We start from the raw sequence: 26,455 nt of genomic DNA, 5'->3' as shown, positions 1-26,455 counted from the left end.
TATGTATCACCGTCGTACGGCAGTGCGCCACCAAACTTAATAACGATTCAGTCCCTGGGACACACCTAGACACCACGTAGAGTCGCCGGAGACACGGGCCTACGTGTTGCTAGCCCAGTTTATCCAGAGCTAGGTATTAATGTAGTGTATTGTGCTTCAAAATATCGTGTGCCATGTCAGAGTGTCTTTTGTAACTTTCGTGTCACGTATACGAGTCTGCCCCTCACGCGCATAAGAATCGTGAGCTGCCACTGAGGAAGTGAGCTGCGCGTGTGACTAGTCGCGTCGGGCAAACCGTTACGGCCAGAACGGGCAGCACCATGTATTGGGCTGTGCTGTATTAAATTCACCAACTATCTGAAGAGGTTTTGTGTTATTATTCAGGCGTCCCGAGTGGCCTCAACAGCTCGGGGGGCCCTACTGCGTTGACCCCTACCTCTAGCCACAAGGCCGAACCTTCCCTGAGAACACGAACCTAACAAAATCACGTCTAAATAATCGGAGGAAGTGGGGACGGCGTCAGGATCAAGAACTTGAAACGGGTTAACACACGCGCAACGAAAAGATAAAGTCGATAAAAACAGTCCTGCGATCCTGGGCCCATAACCTATTGAGATTTTAAGGAATGGACTGGGTTATCGCTTTGTATCACTTTATTCGTTCAGTAATCAACATTTCGTCACCTTACGCCATTGATGGTTATTCTACCAGTGAGAAAGAAAGAAACGAAAACGGGAAAAAAAAACAAAACAAAACAATTGCATAGTGAATAGTGTTGCCACAGGGCATAACATAAAGGTCAAACAATCGATATATAATAATGGTAATAATAATATAGAGTGCAAGAGTTCAATGTCTCAATAATTATATGACCGCAGCACCCAGGTTGCCCCAGCTACCACAGCTATGTATGCCCGACAAAATGCCAGCCTGGGCATGTCAATCATCGGCTAGTCTGGTAACAATTATTTCAAAATATTTTTATTTAAATGCGATTAACTGCTGCTACACACCACCAGAAAACATTTCTTATAATTTTATACGTTGTGCGCTCACGAACATAAGATGAAATCTCCACACGCTACCTAAAATTTAAAAAAAAATAAGCTCATAGTGTACAAAAATTTATATAAGAAATGATTACTTGCCAAGAATAACACAAGCAATGTTAAGTTGGAAAGGGACAAAACTAATCTCCTAACATATCAAACAGAAATTGCTCAATACCTTACCTGAAAATCTTATAATTAGTAACAAGGCAATATTATTGTACATGTGTTTTACTCTTAAAAAATATAAAATAACATTAGTCTACAATTCTTTGATCAATAATGCAATGTTTGTTTTGAACGTACAGATAAAAAAATAATAAAACCAAACCCGAACATGTACGAATCAGCCCGAAGGGCATGTCGATCTAAGGGGGTGAATCTTCGGCTGTCCCACTCTTAGCGCCGCGACATGCGCTGTCACCATGGAGGTAATAGTCACATTTCGTAGTCCTTGCATTTCTTTGTTTGATTTTCATTTGAATGGTTTCTTTCATTTCTCTATGGTGTAATTTTATATACATCGTGTAAATGGAGGGGTTTAGTTTACAATGATTTAGTTTGTTTACTTGTGAAGTTCAACGTTGGAAATATGTCTAACTTGAACCCAACTGATCTCATTGATGAAGACGCTGCGGATTTACAGTTTCCTAAAGGTATTAAGTATTCTTAGTTCTGTATTTTACAAGCGGGGAAGGGAAATTGGGTTGACTGCAGACAGGGCTACACAATGGGTTTGAATTGAATTGATTATTACTTACGCTTACGGTAAATATTTACTTGGGCGGTATTTCCGAAAAAAAATGTTAAAAATCCGAAAATACCTTTATTTTATGCTCTTCAACTTCCTCTTTTCATTAAAAGTGGCGGAGGTAAGAAATTCCAAATACTTTAGAAGATATCGAATTTTTAAATTTCTTCATATGTAGTTGAGCGGTATTTGCGAAAATAAATGTTAAAACTCCGAAAATACCTTTATCATATGCTCTTCAACTTCCTCTTTTCATTAAAAGCGGCGGAGATAAGAAATTCCAAATACTTTAGGAGATATCGAATTTTTAAATTTCTTCATATGTAGTTGAGCGGTATTTGCGAAAATAAATGTTAAAACTCCGAAAATACCTTTATCATATGCTCTTCAACTTCCTCTTTTCATTAAAAGCGGCGGAGATAAGAAATTCCAAATACTTTAGGAGATATTGAATTTTTTAATTTTGCAATACAAGACCTGTGGAACCATTCGAGCGGCGCCATTTTTGTTATTTTGCCGTGTGTTCGTTGAATACGTGAATCGTGAATGCGTAATTAATAAAATGGTTGATTAGGTCAGGTCAGTTACATTATTAATACTTTCAAACTAAGCCGACATTAAAAATTATTTTGTGAATTAATTTTAATGGCTGTTTAGTTTTAAAATATTAATAATGTAACTGACCTGACCAAACAAACCCCGATAGAGGGTGAACAGTAAACTAAAATGGTCGATTAGGTCAGGTCAGTTACATTATAAATACTTTCAAACTAAGGTGATATTAAAAATAATGTGAATTAATTTTAATTATTCTTTAGTTTTAAATTATTTATAATGTAACTGACCTTACCTAACAAACCCGTAACAAAGGATGTACAGTAGCAACTCACGTAAATTTTTTTGTTACTTATTACTTGCGCAACAATATCAAAATAACAAATAAGACTTTAAAATTAGAAATGTTAAAAACTCACCTAATTTGGAGGCGGTAATTAAACACCGTTTTAAACAATAATTGAACTAAATAATCACGTATTAGTTCATTTGAATTCTGGCCTATCACGAACAATCACGTGACGACATTATCCAATAAAAAAAATAGATACTCGTACGTAAACAAGAAACAATGGTGCACGCACGCCACAGGAATGCGCTGGTTTTGTGCTGAGATTTAAAAATTCGATATCTCCTAAAGTATTTGGAATTTCTAATCTCTGCCGCTTTTAATGAAAAGAGGAATTTGAATAGCATATAATAAAGGTATTTTCGGATTTTTAACATTTTTTTTCGCAAATACCGCTCAACTACATATGAAGAAATTTAAAAATTCGATATCTCCTAAAGTATTTGGAATTTATAATCTCCGCCGATTTTAATGAAAAGAGGAAGTTGAAGAGCATAAAATAAAGGTATTTTCGGATTTTTAACATTTTTTTTCGGAAATACCGCCCAAGTAAATATTTACCACGCTTACCAGTGGGGTTTCACCCGGTGGCAAGGAGACTTCTCTTTTCACTGATGTCCCCCCCCCCCCCCCCCCCTTCAACTTACCATTCTCCTCATATCCTTTGCATTTTTAACCCAATCCATTTCACTTCCATCCTGTCCTCCCAAGAAAAGCGTTCCTACTCCTTTCCGTTCGCCTTCAGTCCCCGTGGAGCTACCATCGCCGCATCTATCTCTCTTCCACTCGATTGGAACAACCATTGATTTGACTTTTTCGAGGCACATTAAACTTGAAACACTCCCATTCGTTTCCTACTTTTCCTATCGTCGACCTATCCTTAACAGAATAACACAGATTGGAAGAAGTTAAATAGCAAACATGTATACAAGTTATAGTTAAAATAATGGTAAATATGTACAGTCGCGGTAGATGCCAAAAAAAATGCTAAAAATCTGAAAATACTTTTATTCTGTGCCCTTTCACTTCCTCTTTTCAAATCAACCGGCGGAGGTAAGAAATTCCAAATACTTTAGGAGATATCGAATTTTTAAATTTCATCATATGTAGAGTCGCGGTAGATGCCGAAAAAAATGCTAAAAATCTGAAAATACTTTTATTCTGTGCTCTTTCACTTCCTCTTTTCAAATCAACCGGCGGAGGTAAGAAATTCCAAATACTTTAGGAGATATCAAATTTTTTAATTTTCATCACAGTACCTGCGTAGTATGCGGCGATTACCATTGTTTCTTGAAATAGGTAATAAGGTTTCTTGTTTACGCGTATCATGTTTCTTATTGGACAATTTTGTCACGTGACTGTTCCGTGATTGGCCAGTATTCAAATGAACCAATAGGTGATTATTTATTCCGTGATTGGTCAGTATTCAAATGAACCAATACGTAATTATTTATTCATTTTTATTATTGTTCAATACGATGTTTAATTAATTGGTCAACTTCTGCCGTGAACGACTACATCATTTCCTTATAGTGGCAAAGGAAATGTACCCGCCTTCAACTTTTTAACGTTTCTAATTTTAAAGTATTATTTTTTTATTTAGTTATTGTTGCGCAAGTAATACGTAAAAAAAAATTACATGAGTTGTTAATGTTCATCATTTGTCCGGGTTTTGTTAGGTCAGGTCAGTTACATTATAAATAATTTAAAACTAAAGAACCATTAAATTTAATTAACATTAATTTTAATGTCCGCTTAGTTTGAAAGTATTTATAATGTAACTGACCTGACCTAATTGACCATTTTATTTATTACGCATTCACTAAGACACGTCAAAATAAAAAATGGCGACGTTCGAAGGGTTAAACGGGCGTTGTATTGCTGAATTAAAAAATTCAATATCTCATAAAGTATTTGGAATTTCTTATCTCCGCCGGTTGATTTGAAAAGAGGAAGTGAAAGAGCATAGAATAAAAGTATTTTCGGATTGTTAGCATTTTTTTCCGCATGAATACGCAGGTATTGTGATGAAAATTAAAAAATTCGATATCTCCGAAAGTAGTTGGAATTTCTTATCTCCGCCGGTTGATTTGAAAAGAGGAAGTGACAGAGCACAGAATAAAAGTGTTTTCAGATTTTTGGCATTTTTTTTGGCATCTACCGCGACTGTACATATTTACCAAAATAATGTCTTCGTTAAAGTAATAAACATATTTGAATTAATGATTGCAAATAAAAGTAAATTTATCAATTAAATTGTAGATTTCATTTCACTCCTCCTTTATATCCATACAAAATAGTGATAATTCAAAAAAAAATGATACAATTTTATTCATAAAAGTATGCAATCATTTCATCAATGTTTTGTTATGACGTTACGTTAAACTATCGTCCATAAACCGACTTTACAGACAACCAATTTTTTTCATGAATCGTATCAGTACATAGGTTATTATTAGAATTCTTCGGGGACAGGATCTAGGTCTCTTTAATACTTTTCTATGTAGGGCCTATTAATAAAATATTGTCTAATTTTTATTTGAGGGTCGTGATATTTATGACAAATATTAAGGTTGTTTTGTGTGCGATACGTAACCTGATGTATGAAAAGAATTATTACATATGTTTGATACATGCAAAGACAATTCGTATTGCATGTAACAAGTTGGTGCTTTGCATGTTCATACCTACTGCTAAAATGAAAAATCCTTTTATGGGTTTTAAGCTTGGGTTTGGCTGCACAGTAGTGAATTATGTAATTTTTTTTAAAGACATTATTAACGTTACATAGCGTTAAAATATCCAAATCAAAATATTCATGTCATGTATGAAAAACCACAGGATCGGCAACGCAATTAAAACACAACATGGCATCGACCACTTCACTGTATTATGTATTATATAGGCCTACCTATATATATATAAATTAATACTTATTAACATATTATGGTATTTTAAATGTTTCTGACCAACCTAGGTAACCAATATTTTACTTTACTTTCATTACTATCACCTATACCTGCAAACATTGAGATTTACAATAAACTTACCTTTTTCCAGGCTTTATCTTTTACATATGTCACTCACATATCAGCATGTGTCTAAAAAAATACTGCGCACCTTGAATACAGTGGAATGTACCAAATCACATAGTTAATTCACTCAAAAATTTATGTCAGGGTAGATGTTCGTTCTTTGTAATTTGGAGTGCTGTTGCTGAGTATGATAATTATTGAATTTTAAGGTATTGTTTATTGTTCATTTATTTATCAAGTGAACATTACAAAGTTTGTATGATGATGTATCAGTAAATGTGTGTGAATAGTTTCTTATTTCAAGTTTAAAATAGGCTATTTATTACAGATTTACAAGTGTGATAGTAGTTGTAGGCCTAAACCATTATAAATTATAAAAAAATGAATTGTAAAAATGTTTCTCGTGCACCCAGATACATCCCTCTGAACTTCTTCGTAACGTGTGAGAGATCTGGAAACAGCCCGCGTCATAAGCTATGTACTGCAATCTAAGAGTGAGACAGTCTGTAGGCTTGATTCGTCCCCCAGTATATCAGACCATGGAACCTCATCCACTGTCAGTGTTGGGTTCACTACAGTACTGACAAATGATAGCAGTTATTTGCTGATGGACTCTTACGGTAGGCTAGACACCTCAGTCTACATAGCGCACACGCAGGGTCGGTTAAAAGATACTACTGGAGATTTGGTGGATGTATTAAAATAATTACTTTACGTGTTAATTGTCGGAAAACACAATTAATAATAAAGTTGCTTATAATGTCAACCGCAGAGAATCGGTTTATGTGGAGTTTGGGGCACCTCGTGGCCTGATCGAGAAATTGTTTTCGTAGTTAATTTGAAAAATACGCAATGGAATTAAAATTCTTAGACCTTGAAGAAAGTGTTTAAAATTACTTACCCGAATGGAGGATGCCAACAGATCAGAAATGCAAAATGGTTGAAGTCAATTAGTTGCAGAGGCTACTTCCTATTCTGAGCAGCAATGATTCCTATTGTTTCAAATGATAAGCCATATTTAATTTGAAATGTTTACATGTTATTGGATAGATTCTTTATTAATCGAACAAAACCTTTGTTTATCAAACACAACTCCTTTATAATTAAATAATATTACTATCAAACTGGCCAAATACCCTGGTTAATGAAAATTTCCAATTAATCAACAATTCATGATTAATTAAAAGCTCTGAGTATATGTGTGCATATATAGCACCCAGTAGGGATCCTGTAATAAGTCACATAGTTGTCAACCCTCCACACTTTTCTGAAGGGAAAAAAAGGAAGCGAACTATGAAATGCAGATGATACAGAATTGGTATTCAAATTCAAAACAGAAAAACTTAAGACATTCAGCCGGGCCCCTTTTAACTTCTCAGGGCTTCAGTGATAATTTAGAAACTGGCCTCTGGGTTTCTTCTTATTTCTTTCAGTTAAATATCATTTTTCAAAATTTGTTTGTCTAGATGCAAGAAATTTTTACTAAATCTGTGACAGATGGAACGTCAATAATAATTTTTCTTTTGTATGATTGTATTTGTGCCTAGTGTTTTGATGATTGTAAGGTTGTTGCCCTGCCAAATAGTGATCCAGTGTTATTTGTCTGGACACAATGGAGAACCAAAATCAGGATGGACGGACGGGGGTTATAATCCTTGCCTGCCCGAATGTGAGTCCGCTGTTTTTGCCACCACGCCACTTCATTGAAAGAGGAGTGGCAGAGAAGAAAAAAAATAAACAGTACCAATCAAAGCCCTAAGTGCAGAATTATTAACATTGAAAGTTAGCTTGAAAAAAACCTATGAATCATGCAGGAAGACACTTCTAAAAGTGTTGTATCTACAAATTTCTTAACATTATTAACATAATTATTTTAGTAATTGGTTGGTGTCAAGCAGTATGACAAAAAGACTTAGACAATACATTCCAGCAAAAGGTTCTTTAAAATTAGAACCAATATTGCACCCATATTCCGTTTTCAGTCTTTCATGTGGTAAATTTCGATTGATGACAAACTAAAGTTTTTATATTTTATTGAATCAATTAAATTCACCTAAACACCTATAAAAAGTAAGAACATGCATGTAGAGCAAGGACTAGAGAGTTTGGTAGGTGAAGGTACCATAATTGTACTGCTTTCTGGAATGTACTGAAGATACTGACATCATTTTTACTATAATTATTCAATTGAAAATTAAACTTGCCTGGAAATCAAAATCAAGAGGAAAAAAAGGAAATGTCCGAACCAGTCAAAAAATGCAAATGCGAAACAAATTTACTTTACAGAAAAGCAATTTTTGATGGTTTCATTATTCAAGGAAAAATTTTTTTTTGGAAAAGTGTTAAGTTTTGAAAGGAAGTAAAACTAGAAAATTTTAGCAGTGATAATATGATAATGAAGTATCAGTAACTGGAGGCTGTGAAATACTTGCACTTTGGAACTGAAGGAAAACAAGTGTTTATGGGTTATGTAATAGGCTATTTGTGTTGGGACGTGGCAAGAGAGAGGAGGTCATCTACAGTCACTGAGAACTCGTGGACGAGAGAAACTATACTGGAGTCGCTATGAGCTGTTGCTCAAACTGCACAGCAAGTAGCAGGCGACATACGCGCCAGTCAGCAAGGCTGATGCTCGCTGTAACATGTTCAGAGTGCTGCTGTTCAGTACGTGCTGTGCACGTCTCGAGGCCCAGGTGGCGACGGTAAAGTGACAGCTGTGGGGGTTTTTTGTTCGTAGGCATCGCGTGGGCGGAAGAGTCCGGTGGCGCGGCAGGCCCTGACATGTGTTTGACGTGCAGAACCGTGCTGAGGGAACCGTACATCCGCTGCGCGGAGTGCGCGGGGGGTGTGGGCGTGTGTGTCGAGTGCTTCTCGCGCGGGGCGGAGCTGCCTCCGCACGAGAACAGCCACGCCTACAGCGTGGTGAGGAACGAGTTCCCGCTGTTCGAGGACCGTGCGTGGAGGGCGTGCGAGGAGCTGCGGCTGCTGGACGTGGTGCTGGACTGCGGCTTCGGCAACTGGTCGGAGGTGGCACGGCGCGTCCCGGGCCACTCGCGCAAGGACTGCGAGGAGCACTTCCTGTCCACATACGTAGAGAACCCGGAGCTCGGCACGCCCGGCCCGGAGCGGTGCACCGCAGCAGAGCCCCCGGCTGCGTGGTACTGCCAGAGCTTGGCCGGCTACAACGCACGGCGCGGGGACTTCGACATGGAGTACGACGAGCACGCGGAGCTGGCCGTGGCGCAGATAGACGCGCGCGCGTGCGAGCCGGACGACCCGGACTACGAGCTGTGTCGCGCGCTGCAAGTGGAGCTGGTGGACGGCTACAACGGCCGGCTGAGGGAGCGCCGGCGACGCAGGGAGATAATCCGCGAGCACGGCCTGGTGTTGACTCGCAGGACTGTCTCCTGGCTGCAGCGCTACGAGGGCACGGTCCCCCGGAGAGCCGTGGAGCGCCTCGTGCTGTGCATGCAGCTGACGAGCGGCCAGGACCTGGACTACGTGATGGAGGGACTGCACCGCGCAGGGGAGCTGCGCCAGTGCATCCTGCGCCTGCAGGCACTGCGCGAGAACGGCCTCACTCGCTTCCACAGTTGCCGCCTGTACCACCGGCTGAAGTGGCTGCGCGATGCCCAGCGCAAGGAGCGGCGCGCGTACACGTCCGACCCCGCGCTGTGCTGGCGCGGCCTGCGCGACGCGGCTCCCCACGACGGCACCTTGGACAGGCTGCCGCCCGTCGGCGTGCTGAGGCGAGCCGCCCAGCCGCTCGAGATCGTGGGGCTGCCCGGCTACGAGTGCCTGACGTCCGCGGAGCGCGATCTGTGCTCCAACACGCGTCTCGTGCCCGAGTCGTATCTCGAATTCAAGAGGATCCTGGTCTCGGAGTGCAAGCGACAGCATGGCTTGAAGCTGGCCCAGGCGCGCGTGCTCATCAAGATTGACGTGAACAAGACGAGGAAGCTGTTTGACTTCCTGCAGCAGGAGGGCTACATCACCCTGCCCCGCTCCTGACTGGGTGACGACACGGCGCGGCCTCTCCGTCTGTGAGAGCGTCACCTCACGTCAGGAGCTCTCGTATCCGTTCAGGGACAGTGCAGTCGTGACTGAGCAGAGTCAGCAAGATATTGGTGGCATCCAAGTTGTTTTGTTACGACAACCACTGTGAATTACTTACTATGTTATTAGCTTTGCCTCAGTTTTACCTAGTAGAGTACTACCAGTAAGAGTTATGCTCGATTGGCATTTCAGTTTAAAATAATTAATGTTTTTCAAAATGTTCAGTGTGAAATGCTTTTTTTTTTGTCGGTTCATATTGTATATTTCTACTAAAAGTATATGCAAATATTGTCATTAGTTGTGTGTATGTTTTGTATAACCAACACTCTTGGCTATACAGAGTATTATGGATACAAATAACTACTAAAAAAAACATGACTTGACATGACTTACGATTAGTCGTGTGGCAACTTTAGGAAGCAACCAGATGTAAAGTATCATCATTAAATGCTGCATCCTTCAAAAGGAATTGTATGTGTTTAATACTGATCACTGTTTATTGTATATTTTTTTGAAGTAACTAACTTTAATTTCTGCTGTTGATTTATGCTACACAGTTATTTTCAATAAATACTTGGTGCTTAGTGTTGCTAAATGTATTTAACATATTATGTAAATAAAATATTTTAATTAAACATAATGTTAGATAGGTTCTTATATTATACCTTCTTATAAGTTTCCTATCAAGTAACAAAGAAACTAATATCTGAATTGAGTACGGTTATTCAGATTGTGAGGTGTGTGTACCTAGGCAAATTTTTCATTTAATGTTATAAAACTAGACTCCAAAAGCCTGTGTTAAATTTGAGTTGAATATCTACTCTGTGCATATACTTATACGTGTATTGTCATGTTAAAACTGAAATTCTGCAGTTATTTTTCTAATCATAGGTAGTTTTTATAATCAAATAAAAATATTAAACATTTGCTAGTAAAAATTTTGCCTCTAATATATACAGCCATTTAGAGAAAACTTTTTAAAGTGATACTTTTTTACACACGTTAGCATAAGGGACTCAATGAGTAATCTGAGCATGATGTAAATTAAAATGCTCAGGAGTGGGGTGTTCGATGAGGGAGAGGCAGAGAGAGGATAATGAATAAAGCAGAGAGTCGGACAAATGATAGGGGCCACTTGCTGTCAGGTAAGTAAAATCCTAGCAAAACTGTGTAGGTTAACTATGTAGATAAATTTTTTATTTTGCATCAAGTCAACGACTGTCTATGAATCATTGTAGGTTTTTCATTGCCATGTATACAGCACATAACTTGTGCACTTCTTTTCTTGTACACTTGCAGTTTTGCACGCCTTGTAATTCCATACTTGCATATCCATATATCTGTGAAGTTTTCACTTATGACAAGTGTGGTGACAGTGCAGTCATTATATTAAAACATACTGTAACCAGTGGCAGGTGCAGGGGGGGGGGGGGGGATATATCCCCCACCCCCCAAAATTATGAAAAAATTCTCAAAGTATCGGTGAAGATAGTATGTTACTATGTGAGAAGCTACATTACCTGCGGCTCTTACTGTATGCCCTTATGTTAATTTTTTAGTGTCAATAGTAACGTAATTTTTTGTATACGAATATGTAATCAAATTTAATTTTTTCAGTTTTTTTTCTTTAAAATCCTTCCCCTGAAAAAATTTATATGTCCGACACCAACGATAACATTTGTAAAAGTTGTGCTACATATAGTAGTTACTATAAGGCATTTAAAAGATCAAAAGTACGTAGTTAGATCTTAAGTTAATTTTGTTCTAGTAAAATCAGTTTTCCCGTCATATCCAAAATCTTATTTTAAATTGACTAAACGATTTCTACAACTATTTAAGGTGTGATGCAATTAGAGTTTTACGTTGTAAAAGCTTGTAGCTTATATGGTGGGAAGTCTAAGATCTCCACGTCTTCAGTTCGACACCCAAAATATCATGTCCGTGCAACTTGTGAGTTTTGTGTTTAGAAAGAAAAAAATTTATTTCATGGTGATAATGTGACATTCATTCATTCATTTATTCATTCATTCATTTCTTCATTCGTTCGCCCATCCATTAATTTTAGTTACAATCATTTATACTTGCGAAGTGAACAATTAAGGTCAATAGAGATTGCGAAGTTCAGGTGTGTAGCTGAGGATGAGTGAATCTAAGTCTGCTGTTATTTTATGATCTTTAAAATCATAGGCAATTTTAACAATGAAAGCTAATTGGTATTTTGTTTTACATTTTAATTTAGTTTATTTTTAATAATTTTTCATAATAGTACTTTGAATTATCTTTCACAGTGTTATTAGTCAGAAAATAATGCATTACAATTCTGACTTTTTTCTACACTAATACAAGTCAAATCAGGATCTGTAATTAATGTTTTGATGAATATAATGAAGAACTTTCAGTATGCTTTTACTCTAAATCGACAGGTGAGTTTGAGAAGAGTTTTTTTTATGAGACCATTACGAGATTTGCAATGGGCATTGTGATTCAAAAAAAAGGGGGGGGGGGGGATCAAAAGAGCAGGCCTACCTGAACGATTACCTGGGCGATTCACAGTAAGGCTCAGACGTTTATTTGCATGTGGAGAAATCCAAAACAGAAAGTGCAAGGCCCTTAACAGTTAGGCTGTAATATTAGTGTGGCCAGGTGTTGGGTTAGAAGCAACATGTTTGTTTACATAACCTTAAAACGTCGTGCTGACGTGAACTCCGTGTTAGTTTTAACCGTACTTTCTTCAATTTAATATTTGTGGCAAGAGATGGCATATTTGTCCTTGAGTCTAGCCTTTCCTATGCTCTTAAATTATACCGTAGTAGTAACCGACATTAACTTGTCTTTTACTGTCTACATGCTGTCAGGTTACTACTGTTGTGACGATGATGGTCACATGGACACGTAGCATGATCTCTGAAAATACTTATTTAATGATAGTGCCATCAAATCAGTTTTTTTTCTCAAACCGACTGCTGGTAGCGAGAGAAGGAACCTCGGCCAATGTGCGGACGACTTACTTGGAGGAAACCGGCGGGCATGATAACACGTACTTGAGTACAGTACGTACGTGAGGCACGACGAGCACACGGGTGAAGGCGTGCGCGGCTGTTGCAGAGTTCGAGAGCGCGGAGACGCTGCTCATCTCGGAGGTGCACATGCTGCTGGAGCACCGCAAGGCACAGAACGAGAGCGCGGAGGAGGAGCAGGAGTTCTCGGAGGTGTTCATGAAGACCCTGACCTACACCAACCGCTTCCGCAAGTTCAAGAACAAGGAGACCATCGCGGCCATTCGCAGGTAGCGTCTCTGCCTCCGTAGCTGAGCATGTTCATGGCAGGGCACACCGTGTGCAGTTATTTTTTTTTATGGATTTCAGTTTAGCCAATAAAAAATTTAATTTCTAAGGACCGTGAAAGCTTCCTGTCTATCTATCTCCGATTTTACCATAAATTTTAGTACTGAATCTTCCAAAATTAATTTTTAACTAGACTGCAGAGATTTAATATTTATCTATGGGATATTTTTTCATGGGTAGCCATGGGCGTAGATCCCAGGGGTGACAGGGCGGGGGGGGGGGGGGGAGACAGTGTCCCCTTGAAACGGGATTGATAAGTGTAAATGTCAAAACAATATTTTATGGAAAACTTTCTGTATATTTAAAAAATTTCTGCTTGTTGCATGCATATAGGTCAAAATATGGGCAGTATACAACATACAAGCACCCTATTCAGAGATGACTCGTGTAGATTAAAACCCACGTGCAAAACTCTTGTCATACAGCCCCCCCCCCCCCCACCCCCCCCTTTTGCAAAATTCCATGTCCAACCCCTCCGCCCCCTGATAATTCTGCAGATTCATGCCCCTGTTAGCTATAAAACGTGATGATTTGCTTATTTTCTTAATATAAATGTAAATTTTTTTTAACCATTTAGAAGCAATAATAGTTTTTTGTGCTTAACATTTTAAATAGTGGCTTTAATATTCTTTGGAGTTTTTCTTGCATTGAGTTTTAGTGGTAAGAGGGGCACTGTCCCTTTTTGTTACGGCAGTAGGCAAGTTACCACGTGCCTGCATTCTTGGTCACGTCACTTTCTGACCGACAAAACCATAGAAACAAGTATATTAGACATGGGTTTTTATGGTGTATATACTGCAGGAGAAAGGAAGGAACCTACTTATAACATGGTTAATTCTTTTAATTAGGAACTAGCGACCCACCCCGGCTTCGCACGGGTGCAATGCTGATACTAAATATACTGCAGAATGTCTTTATATACAACGTTCACAGCTTGTCATTAGACGCGCTATTTATAGGCATGCGCTGCCAGCCCCACGGCCGGTACCGCTGCAACCGCTATGTCCCTGCATTTTAAATCTGTAATATCTTCCAAAATATTCATTTAAATTACATTCTGTAAAGGGCCAGATTGATCTATATTAAATGCACAATGAATTTAAGTTACTTAATTGGATAAGGATTAATGCTGTATTGCTTAAAATCGATTCGTAAATAAGCCATTATTTCTTGTAAAAAGTAAAGGATAAAAATGGTTATTGTGGGTTATCCCTAAGAGATAGATATATACCATCGCGGACTTTTTTGTAGACCTTTTTAAGGTGTACAATACTGTAGTACATTATTTTGATCTATCTCGTAGGGTACAGCCAGATTTTGCAATGTAAGCGCAAAAAAATGTGTTTATTTACACATCACATTAGAAACCTCTAAAATTATCAGTGTTTCTCTACAATATTATGCATGTATCCTACTTCCTACTAATATTATAAACGCGAAAGTTTGTAAGTATGGATGAATGTTTGTTACTCTTTCACGTAAAAACTACTGAATGGATTTGAATGAAATTTGGCCTACAGCTAGCTTATAACCTGGATTAACACTTAGACCCCATATTAATATGAAATTCCATCCCTAAGGGAGTGAAAAAGTGATAATTTCATTTTATAACAGAAAAAATGATAGATCATAGACATACAAATAGTGAGTGAGTGTCATTTCTCTATGTCTGACACAGGATCATACATATAGTAATGTCTGGCAAATTAATATTTTTCTCCTTGGTGAGACCAGTCCACTTAGTGGAGCTCGCAGCGGCTAGCAAAATAAGGGCGCTAATAACAGTTTTGTTCTTAACTTCGTCAATAGATAGAGTTGCCTTGAATTTTAAACACACCATCGTTTCATGCGTTTGTCAAGTCTTTAATTTTCGTTTGTTTGTACCGTATGCGTTCCTATACCATTCATCCGATTGCGATGAAATTTTCGTGATTTGTTATGCGCATGCTCATGAAGGTTACTGAGATGCTATAACTATTTTTCAATAGTTGGAGCATGAATCGTGTCAAAAAATGTGTTTATTTCATTTTATATAGCGGCTTTTAATCTGCTTTTGTTGTATAAGTGCGCACGCATGACACAATTTATTTAAATATAAAAGAGAGACAGAGATAGAGTGATATATATATATATATATATATATATATATATATATATATATATATATATATATATATATCGAGTGAGATAGAGACAGAGAGATAAGTTGAGATAGAACGAGGTATAGAGAATGAAATGGGTTAGATAAAGAGATATACCTATAGTCTATAGATGTATAGAGCTATATAGAGACATATATAGAAGATATAGAGATAGTGGGAAGTATATATGTAGATATAAAGAGATAGAGATAGAGAGATACATAGATGTAGATAGAGATAAATATAGATGGATAGATGATTTGTATATGTGGAACTACTTCAAACATATTACAAAACAAAACTGAATGAGGCATTGCAATGCAGGCCGAGCATTAGCTAGATAATGTAATCTTTTCAATATTAGTCATCTCTTATTTTTCAGTTTTTTTCTATACTGCTTTATAAAGTCTAAATTACATACAGACCAGGTAAATAACTGTAAACTGGCAGAACAACGTCTGTCGGGATCTGAAAGTGATGTAAATTAATTTTTACACTTGACATTCAAAATAAGAAGACAATTACTAACTACATCTGATTTCGAAAAAGTTTCCCTTTACCCTGTGTTCAGCCCGGGCAACGCCGGGTATTGCAGCTAGTTATACATGTAAACCTTCCTCTTGAATCACTCTATCTACTTAAGAAAAACCGCATCAAAATCCGTTGCGCAGTTTTAAAGATCTAAGCGTACATAGGGACAGACAGACAGCGGGAAGCGACTTTGTTTTATATACGATGTAGTGATAGTGATAAGTGATGATAGTTTAAAGGTAACCGATATCTGATCACTTTGCCAGACTCTCAGTGGTTCCTGGCAGGGTGACGCTCGTGGTTGAGCGAGTGCGTGTCGAGTGTGCCGTGTGAGGGTGACGTGTCTCCCGCTGTGGAGTCATTGAGGGGGGTTCTGGCTGCGCAGCCTCCTGATGCAGAAGAAGCTGCACAAGTTTGAGCTGGCCGCGCTCGCCAACCTGTGTCCCGAGACGCCGGAGGAGGCCAAGTCGCTGATCCCCAGGTACGCACGCCCCTGCGCGGCCGTGCCGTGGTGAGCACCGAGGCAGCGCCTGGCCGGTCCATCTTGTTCCTTGCAGGCAGCACGAAGCCGCCTGCCCAGTTGGCATCTTATATCCGTGCTTGTTGCGTAAAAGGGGTTAGGTCCAAAATAACAGTTTCGAGAAAATCGCAATTGAAAATTATCAGGTTTCTTGAAGTCGGTTTTATTTAGCTTTATTAACCTGCTTTAGAATTTTTGGAATCTCATTAATTGTTTTAAAATAATGTCTCTAATCTCACATATCAATTTTAAAAGTAAATAATTAAATAACACAATTTTTGACTTAACCACCTTTACGCAACAAGCACAAATGTAAAAATTATCAAATCTATTGTAAAATAGCACAAGAATATATGCTGTCCACTCTCACCCTATCAATGTCATTAAAATAAGCTTGGAACGAATTTATTATCTGGCTGTACTAAAACAAATATTTTGGTAAGGGTTTTTAAAATACATTAATGGCTAAGCTAGCCTCTTTATTTATGCTTGGGTGTTATTTTCACAGGAATGTAAACCTTAAAAAAGAAAGTAATCGTTCTCTAGAAGTTCATTAAAAAAAATTGCAGAGATGAATACATTCGTAAAATTATGGAGCATTTAATTTTATATAAAATTCTGCAGCTGCATACAAGTACATGGTTGCTACAGGACTAGAAAACCGGGGAAACCGGGAAATGTCAGGGAAATTAAAATGGTCAGGGAATTCCGGGAAATGTCAGGGAAAATTCTACGAATTCTGGAAATTTTAAAGTTGCTTATAATTCAAACAAAGCTTTGTTTTGATGCGCTCGTACCGCTACCGAACGACTCCGCTAAAAGGCTGCTGCTTAAGGCACACGACAACTGCAACTTTTTTTTTACTTGGTCTACGATTGTCCGTTGCAATAGGCTGTTACAACCACCCACCATAACTTCTGGCCAATCCAGGCACTCGTTTGTTCACTAGCGAACCCGGCCTTCATTTTTTCGTGTTTTGATCCTTTTTAATTTGCCCTTGAGACTTTGTTTTGTTCCGTTCCATGCAGTGAACTACAGAACGGGCATGGCATCGTTTATCTTTTGAAGGCTATTTTCACGTGGAATAAGATGAGTACAAAGTTTATTACGTGAATTTAAAGGCGTTTCAGGTGAAGTTAGTTTTTGATGCGATCATAAGAAAATAAAGTGCATTTTGATAAAGAAGCAATACCAATTCTCATTTTGAAAACTACCAAACTGATACGAAAACACGTGGCTTTTGTGTGCAGTTATGTTTTTGCATTTTTTCTAACTATTTTTTAAATTTTTTTTTCAACCGTTATAATCCGTGAGTTCTGTTGCGTGACACTTACATTGTGTATAAAAAAATATGCATAACTGAACATGTTTTTCCCCAGAATCATTAGTTAACATTGTAAGAATGTAAGAGTAGGCCCTATTGCATGTTGTAATGCTGCTATTGTAATTCTCTAAATAGGCCCGTTATATTGCTAGGTGTGAATTTGTAATAGTTTTTGTATTTGTGTAGTAATATTTTTTTTAAGAATTCATAAACAATAATTTTTTAACCTAACCTGAAAATATTATGTACTTTTTTTTTTTAGCTTAGAGATGTCGAAGAAAACTACTTTTAAGGAGAATTGGCTCAAGGAGTCACAGTTTCAGCATTTCAAACCCTCTGCTAAAAACATAAATTCTGCGTACTGCACTTTGTGCTACAAAAGTATTCACAGCAATATGGGCCGAAGAGCTCTCACCTGCCATGTCGAAGGAAAAAAACACATTCGCAATTCTGCCGTCAAAATAACACAATAAAAAAACCTTATTTTACCTCATGTTGAAATTTTTATATTACATTTAATCATATGCACGTTAATATTTATGGTATGTACTTCATAAGAAAGTCAGGGAATTTTTCTCTTAAATTTCTGGAAAACAGGGAATTCTAAGATTATATTTCTGTAGCAACCATGAAGTATGATATTCAGTCTGAAAATAATGTAATCACACTGGCCGGTGGTTCTGTGTGGCCCTTGCTGCTTCATGCTTCGCCAGTGCCAGCTTCCGTTGTGAGGTTGTGGCCATCGCAAGCGCTGGAAACAAGACTCGGTTGCCTGGTGGCCTTAAAGTATTAGTCTTGGGGACAACTTCCCTCTTCACATTGTTGCAGATATTTAATTAAAAAAATTTAAACTTTTAAATATTGCTATAAATTATAAATTAAAGCTCCATTGATTTCAGTATGAATTGTTTCTCTTCCATGTGAGGGAAGCAGACACATGGAGTGTTCAGTGTTTCCTGTCGTTCATCTCGTAAACTCGACTGTGTTTGCCTTATTCAGTTCCGTGTGTGTAATTGTTAGTATGTTGTTCGAGTGAGTTTTTTTTTGTTTTCCCTCTGCCACTCCCGTAGCTTGGAAGGCAGGTTCGAAGATGAGGAGCTGAGGCAGATCTTGGACGACATCCAGACCAAGAGGAGTCTGCAGTACTAGCGGCGCGCAGAGCCGTGTCACAGCACGCCGCGTAATGTCACACTTGAATTGTATATTATTTTAACTTTTGTACACCCTCCGTGGAAGGAACATGATTAAAAATTATTTTCAATTTTTTTTTATAAATACTGTACGTATTTGTCATAGCTGTACAGGTTCGGTGAACTGCAAGATGTTCCAGATTAATAATACATGTGTGTATGTAATTTTTTTTTTTGGTTGGAAAGTTTTTTACACAATACATATTTATTTAATCTGTAGGTTTCATTTGAAACTGCTCCATTTACCATTTTAAGTATGTACTTGCGAACTGGTAAAGGTGGAAGGACACACGGTGAATCATCTGCAGGGCGTCTCGTGAAGAACCCGTAGACCATCTGCGAATATCCACCATGTTCACCTTCTGTGGCCATCTCGGTGAGGCGTCTGTTGCGTCACCGTGTCGCTCGACTCCATGAACTGAGTTATTGCTCGTAGGACTAAATGGATGAGGCCTTATCTTACATGCTAGGGAACCAGAGCCTAGGCTAACCGTCATCGTTAGTATCCTTTGAAACCTGGTGTCCCCTGCCAAGTTTACAAAATTCTTAATGTCGTGTTGGCTTCTTTCTATTTACATATGTACATTATGACTACCTGAGCTCTAATACATGTGTCTTATGATTTACCTGAATAACAAAATTAAAATCAGATGTTGCAAACGAATGTAATAAGCCAATACTGAGAACTGCTTATGGTGTGTGTTATTAAAAATAATAATTCTGGGCATCCATTTTTGTGGAACATGCTTCATCACTATAGGGACAAGACTATATGGTGAATTGCGATAAAAAAAAATACAGAAAACCCAAGTCAATACACCTCATAACTAGAGCCAAGATTTTATGGTGTTATGAAAAAGGACTTTTCGTCATTAAGAATTGTGGATTTCGTCTTTATCGTCATAAAAAATTAAAACACATGTAATAACATGTACACACCTAGCAGAGCTGCCTTGATCAAATGCTTCAATAATTCGTGGTTAGAGACTTAAAATATGCACATTAAACAATACTATGTTGAGAGTACATAAAAAATTAACAACTAAAATATTTAGTATTCTTATGCAGGTAATTACTGTTCCTGAGTTCAGGAGAGAGTCTAAATTAATTAAAATAGAAACTACAGTTAAACTTTTGTTCTATAAATGCAATATAATTAAGCTCAGGAAAAAGCCACCATTGTCAGCAGTTCAGCATTCTCTGGTTTTAGAGATCATCTTCTGTCACAACTACAGAATACTTAGAAAAAGATCTTTCTGAGTCCACATTCGTTGCAGGTATCCATATTAACTTTAAAGCAGCAGCTGCAAATTCAGGATAATCCGCTTTCATTTTGTTTACTTTATGGGCCCAACATTGTATGTGGTACATGTGGTCACCAAATACACCTTCGAGGGTACCAGCAGATTTTGTCATGTACCTGGCACTATCTGTAACATACGCAATTATGTTTTCTTCCTTGACTTCATATTTGGAGCATACATCAATCACTGCCCGAGAACAACAAACAGCATTTGTTGCATCAAGGACACAAGAAGCCCCTAAGATAACATCTTGTTCAGCACCTGGTTTCAGAATTTTAAACAAGATGTTGAAAACACAATTATTACTCTTGTCAGTGGTTTCATCTGCGAGTATGACCACATCTTGCCCCAAGAGCTGCTGCTTGATTTCCACTTCTTTTTTCTCTCTAAGTAGGGGAATGTACTTTTTCCTCATCCAATCCGCTGTTGGAAGATCACCAGCACCACTTACATGCTTCTGCATCCATGCAGTCAGCTTGCTGTTGTCAAGTTTCTCAAGAGGAATACCTGCAGCTACAAAGGCTTGAACAGTTTCGAGAACAAAATCTTCATTTTGTTTTTTTGCGCATATTTGCGCCACTCCTGCTTCTGGGATAGAAAGCTGTCGTTTCAAAGTGCATGGGGATCGTTTAGCTTTTACATGTTTGTCGCTAATTATGTGCTTGTTTACCGTGTCCTTACGTTCATGCTCCAAACGGCAATTACAATATTTACAGAAAAGTATTTTTCCGTCACTGACATATAATCCCTCATTCTTAAACTCGTCAGCACGTGATGCCGCAGTAGCTTTATTTTTCGGCATGATTAAGAAATTTAGCTTTCATTTATGCACGTCATTTGTAAACAAAGCCCGGAGGTACCAAAAACTAGTATTTACTGAAGTGTTAGCGAAAAAATAAACCGCGGGAAGCCTACTTTTTACAGGCGAGAGAGCCATATACTCAACCCGAAGTAAAAGGTTAGGTTATGTCAGGTCAGTGAAATAAATGTTTTTATTTATTTTCCGGGAGGGTTGGGTAGGTAAGCGTTATTTAAAATATTTAATGACCGTAAAATAAATAAATCCTTGCAATATGGTGCTTTTTCATTAGCGATCGGAAAACTTCGATTATGTTACGATTTTGGCACTCTCGCCTGTGAAGTGTGAAATGAAAATGAAGGCTTCACGGTAAACTGCTTGCTTATTCAACAAGCACACAAAATTGCGTTACAGTGAAATTTCATCAAATATTAAGTGATCATTAAATATCAATGTTCGCTTTTATTTTATTTTCATACGTATTTATTTAATGAATGCAGTTTTTTTTTCACGTGTATTTTTCAAATGATACAGCAAACAAGGCGCTGAGATTTTTCACGTTGTGTTTGTTAACTTGATAATTTTAAGTTTACGATTGTCATTTGTTAATATTGCGTGATCTCTAGTGGCTAGATGCGTTTAAAAACCCTAACCTAACTCCGATAACGATCTTTTTTTGTTCGTGAAATCGTCAATTTTTGTGATATCTTGTAATTTTTTAAGATGAATAATTAACGCATTAAATAACCACCACACTGCAGTTGGATGACGACCATTTCTTCTACAAACAGATACGGAATTTTTGTCAATCAACCAATAGTCGGTAGTTAACGATTTAAATCAATATTGAGGTGTTTATTTGTGGTTAGAAAACATTTCGCATTTTTCGCGGTTTGGGATGAATTTCGCGTGAAAATTCGCGATTTCGCATAAAACCATATAATCTTGGCTCTACTCATAACATCAAAATGCGAGTTAATACACCATAATAGCAATGAAACACAGTTATATCAGGAATTAAGCAGCATTTAACTAAAACTTAGTTCAAATCTCAAGAAAAAAAAGTAATCTTTTAATGTTTCAAATTCAAGGAATGTCATTTTTTTCTGGACAAGTTGTACCAAAGTGCATAAATCAGAAAAGTTAGTTGAATTTTATTTATTGTGAATCTCTTTTTGAATCACTTTTAAATCACCAATTTATTTTTATTGTTAATAATGTATCTGTTTTAGACCAATTTATTACACATTATTTTATCGTATTAATGCAACATAGAACTACACTATATTCGTAGAATAAGTATTACAAAACAGTATTTGTCAAAACCAAAACGATAACACCAAAATCTTCTGTTTTAAAAACGAAATTGGACTAAAAATAAAACAATAAAAATCTTGTCCATATTTATTACAATTATGTATGTTCCAGGATTTGTGCCAAGAACACTTGAGTGGCGAACAGTCCAAGCGTGGCTGTGGCTAAAGTTACAGAAATACAGCAGTGCTTGAGCGCTGTGTGCCACTTGAGGCGGTGCTGTAAGGGTGGGATTGCCTTGTACGGGATGTCCCTTCCACCGAGGGCACATGCCGTAGCCCTTCCTGGCTCCCGAGCTTTATTTCACGCTCTTCTGTTTATTTGCACCAGTTTGTGCGTCGTTTCTTGAAATCCGCCGCTGTTGTAACAGCGTTTGGCAGTGCTGAAGTACCAACATTTTTGCATTGTTTTCCAGAGCACTGTAAAAATACTTGTACTCCACACAAAACAACACATTTTTTTTAATGCTCGATCATATTAAGTTCCAAATACTAAAGATTTGCTTGAAGGCTGAAATAATGTACCGATTTTTGATGCGTAACAGCTTAGCTCTCAGTAGGTATATGGTATATGGTATTTGGTGGGAGTAATTGCTTGGGGTAACTTGGCTTCTGGGTTGTAGCCGTGTCCTTGGCAAATAATTCATCGATGTTTCAGTCGACATTGCAGTCACCATCATCAGGGAGCAGTTACCAACTGCTACTACTAGGTAACTGCTCCCTGATGATGGCGACTGCAATGACGACCGAAACGTCAGTGAATTATTCGCCAAGGACATGGCTACAACCCAGAAGCCAAGCTACTTCAGACAATGGCCGTGAAAGCCTGCGAACATTATTAAGTGATTGCTTGAATTAAAGGAAGTCGATTGGAACGTAAATGTGTAAATATGGTGCTGCCATCTGTGAAGTCTCCTAAATCTTGAAAAGATAGCGGACCCGCATGGTTCATCCGTATATGTTGTTTTCGTGAACATCCCAGAATATGCACCGCACATGTGTATTAAAAAAAAAACTTTACAATAGTACAACTATCCTTTAATACTTTATGTTATCATTTATAGTCAAAAGAAATAATTACAACTTAATAAATACTTAACAATCCTGGCATTACAATTTCGACAACCCTTAGTTAACTTTGAAATGTAGAGATGGAACACCGCTACATCGTATTGTAGAGACGCAATAAATTGTTAGCATACCTATATTCGGAACCATCAAAATAAAAGAATTTTGTGCTGAATTTTTTACTGTTAAATCTTAAATATTGAAACATCAATTAGGTTAAGGTTTTATTTGTCGAAAGTATTTACAGATTTCATATGTTCAAGAAAAAACAAACAAATCACAAACTTATGTGCTTCAAAATGTTTCAGGGTAATATTTTAGTAAAGCCATAGAAGTGTACCTACAACGTTTGTACATAAGTACACACTCCCCTTTTTGTATATGAAATAGTTTAACTAAACACATTCTTTTCAATTTTATTTTAAAATTAGTAATGGACGAAATTTCTCTACATGTAACATTTGTATAACTCAGGGACATGCCAACTATTCTGATTGTTGGTGTCGTTCAAAAGGAGTGGTAGGGGGGGGGGGGGGAAGTGCAGAGAATGAATTGTGATATCATTGAATAATGTTTCCAGTGGGCTTAAGTTCACTTAGTGGTGGAAGGGGGACTTCCCCCCCCTCCCCTCTCATGTTGGCTCAGCCTTGTTGAAACTTCACCTTGTATAATTTGTGATGTGTAACATCTTACGTCTCGATGTACGGCATCTGGTGGCAGTAATTTTGTGAATGTGACGGAAGTCAAGGAATGGAAAAGTGTGACAACCATCCGCCATCTGCGGCAGAAGGCCAAAGGGAAACTGTTTAATGATTTTTAACAAGTGGAAGTATTTTAGTAAAATTACTTGTCAAAAATCAGGTCCAAGGCTGGGGTATTTTGTCAAGTCTTTTTCATTTTTATTGGAGCTGTTTCAACATACAGCTTAAAATTTTGCTCTGCAAATCAAATGATTCAATAGTAGATGTAGCTGCTCCAGCAGCAAAAATTCTAGCAGCGGGTGGGGAAATTCGCGCCCAGAAATGTATTTGAAAACACAGTTTGCGTATGTTTATGGTGCTTGGCAATTTTGTAAAGAAATCTACGTATTTTGTGCCAGAGGTCACAGTTTTGCATTATAAGAGTATTTTCAACACGAGAACACATGAATTTGCTCGTTACCAAGGTTAGATGTTACACAACACATCTCTGGCAAGTACTGAAAGACTAACTCACTTTTTCTTTTTAAATCAAATAAATTGCAGAGATTATAAAATAAACTAGTCAACAGTGAACAGGTATCCAAAAAAAAAGCCCCACAAGTATTTAACATTAGACACAAAAGTATCCACAACAGTTACTGAGAAACAGAGTTACAAGTGTGAACACTTGTAGTGGTTAAATACAAAGAAATAAAGCCCACTATAATTCCCTGCATTTTTTGTCTTGTTTGGTTCAATCACTTATTCCAGTGCCAAATCCTAGGTTTTCTGCAACAGAGTACAACATACTTGTGTTGCAATATTAATTCATTCACTAGTGCTGATGCAGTTCAACGCTTGCACCTGCTAGAGTGTCTAGAGTCAAGTAAGTGCTTGTCGTACAAGCTCACAACGTATGTTACAGGAAGGTCCACACGAGCTACAACGCTGCCTTGAGTCTCGCATCACTCAGCACATCACTTCTTGTTGCTTCGTTGTTCGGTGACAGTCACTCGAAGGGTCTTGACTGCAGTAGACGTCTTCTTGGACAGTATCATTGACCTACCAACATCACATTGACAACAACAATCAAAATGTTGTTGGGTACATTTAATAAAGTTTCTAGGAACACATTTGATGGTTTGTTTTGCATCACTTTGAATGATCACAAATTGTGCCACTTGCCATTTTTCAGTATCGTGTAAAGAGTGATAATCTGAAAACAAAAACAGAATATAGACACTAATGAGTATAATTAAGGGCGTTAGGTTGCCTTGTTTGCTAAGGCATCACACTTTTATGTCGGCGTAATTCCTACCTGCCAGTATGTCAATGCATGATTGTAAGCACCAAGTCGATATCTTGGTGGTTTTGATCCTACAGTAAGCCCTCAATTAACAGGTATTTGTTGTAATGGATGCTATATTTTGTTGCCTTTGCTTTAATTTGATTAACTCATGCCAAACTCATTCCTGCAAACTTTTTCGCATCTCTACTTATGAAGGTGCGGGGTTGGAACCTTATGGTGTAACATTTTTTGATTCACATCTTTATCATAAAAATTTTTTTTTCATGGTTTTGTCAACATTAAAATGTTCAAGTCAAATTAAACCTATTAAGAAAGAAAAATTACAATTTATTCAGAAGTCACATTTTTAAAAAATTATTTTTATGTAGCTCTGAGTGTGAATGACATTCTGATGTTGGTACAGATGAATCGTTAGTGTACAGCAAGCACATCGTAGTCACTATCTAGTAAGAGCCTCCTACACACACCAGTGTCGTCTTGTCGCGACACGTGAGCCCACCAGCCGCTGTAAGCAATCTTGGATGTTCCATCACTAAGCTCATGTGCATAACGGCACGATTTTATGTGAAATGTCCATTCACTACATGAAAGCTCTAAGTTTGCCTAAGGGTAGGTACTGTTACAACTTCTGATTTCTTGATGCACATTCTGAGCATGTACCATCAACATCAAGGCTTTCTTCCCAATTTATACAACATAACTGCAAAAAAATTCTGAGCGGAAGCTTTGAAGGCCTGGGCCTCTGAATTGCTTAAAAAAAAAAAAATGGCCGCCCTGAACCTGAGGTTGGGAAGGGCAGTTAGCTAGTGTGGTTGGGACCAAGCTTAAAACAATCCAAAGAAGTTCAGCATCATACCGAATAACCAATTCTTGAAATATACAAAAAAAGATTAAATATATATTTCAAGGTTACAAAATTTTTTAAAATTCCAAAGAGACGTTTGGTTGCAAATAAGGCTCATGCCTCTTGGTTTTGATGCCAGGCTTGCCAGTAATAAGAATGTTGTGTTCACACAAATATTTAAAGGACGTTAAATTCAAATTGCTGCCTGGGCACGATCTCGAAAGGCGCGGTACGAAGGCCGCGAGAGGCAGAAGATGGAGGTCAGGCGGGCGACCCAACAGCATCGCATCGGA

General features: G+C 37.8%; 2 protein-coding genes across 2 annotated transcripts; both read left to right on the top strand.

The window, feature by feature from the left end:
- Positions 1–1,467: 1,467 nt before the first annotated feature.
- LOC134532096 (transcriptional adapter 2-alpha) lies at positions 1,468–11,970 on the top strand. The gene is made up of 2 exons (XM_063368350.1): positions 1,468–1,705; positions 8,477–11,970. The coding sequence occupies exons 1-2, from the start codon at positions 1,642–1,644 to the stop codon at positions 9,748–9,750; spliced, it is 1,338 nt and encodes a 445-aa protein (XP_063224420.1). The 5' UTR covers positions 1,468–1,641; the 3' UTR covers positions 9,751–11,970.
- Positions 10,892–18,804, top strand: LOC134532315 (DNA-directed RNA polymerase II subunit Rpb4). Its single transcript, XM_063368733.1, has 4 exons — positions 10,892–10,940; positions 12,901–13,081; positions 16,197–16,322; positions 18,726–18,804. The coding sequence occupies exons 1-4, from the start codon at positions 10,892–10,894 to the stop codon at positions 18,802–18,804; spliced, it is 435 nt and encodes a 144-aa protein (XP_063224803.1).
- Positions 18,805–26,455: the final 7,651 nt, after the last annotated feature.

This window comes from Bacillus rossius, chromosome 5 (assembly GCF_032445375.1).
Source record: "Bacillus rossius redtenbacheri isolate Brsri chromosome 5, Brsri_v3, whole genome shotgun sequence".
NCBI classification, from domain to species: Eukaryota; Metazoa; Arthropoda; class Insecta; order Phasmatodea; family Bacillidae; genus Bacillus; species Bacillus rossius.
The sequence above is the reverse complement of the archived record's forward strand: the minus strand, read 5'-3'. Positions and strand labels throughout refer to the sequence as shown.

Coding starts and splice junctions, on each gene's coding strand:
- LOC134532096 (XM_063368350.1), top strand. CDS start 1,642: ATGTCTAACTTGAACCCAACTGATCTCATTGATGAAGACGCTGCGGAT. Junction 1,706..8,476: donor GGATTTACAGTTTCCTAAAG/GTATTAAGTATT, acceptor TTTTGTTCGTAG/GCATCGCGTGGGCGGAAGAG.
- LOC134532315 (XM_063368733.1), top strand. CDS start 10,892: ATGAATAAAGCAGAGAGTCGGACAAATGATAGGGGCCACTTGCTGTCA. Junction 10,941..12,900: donor TAGGGGCCACTTGCTGTCAG/GTAAGTAAAATC, acceptor CGGCTGTTGCAG/AGTTCGAGAGCGCGGAGACG. Junction 13,082..16,196: donor ACCATCGCGGCCATTCGCAG/GTAGCGTCTCTG, acceptor CTGGCTGCGCAG/CCTCCTGATGCAGAAGAAGC.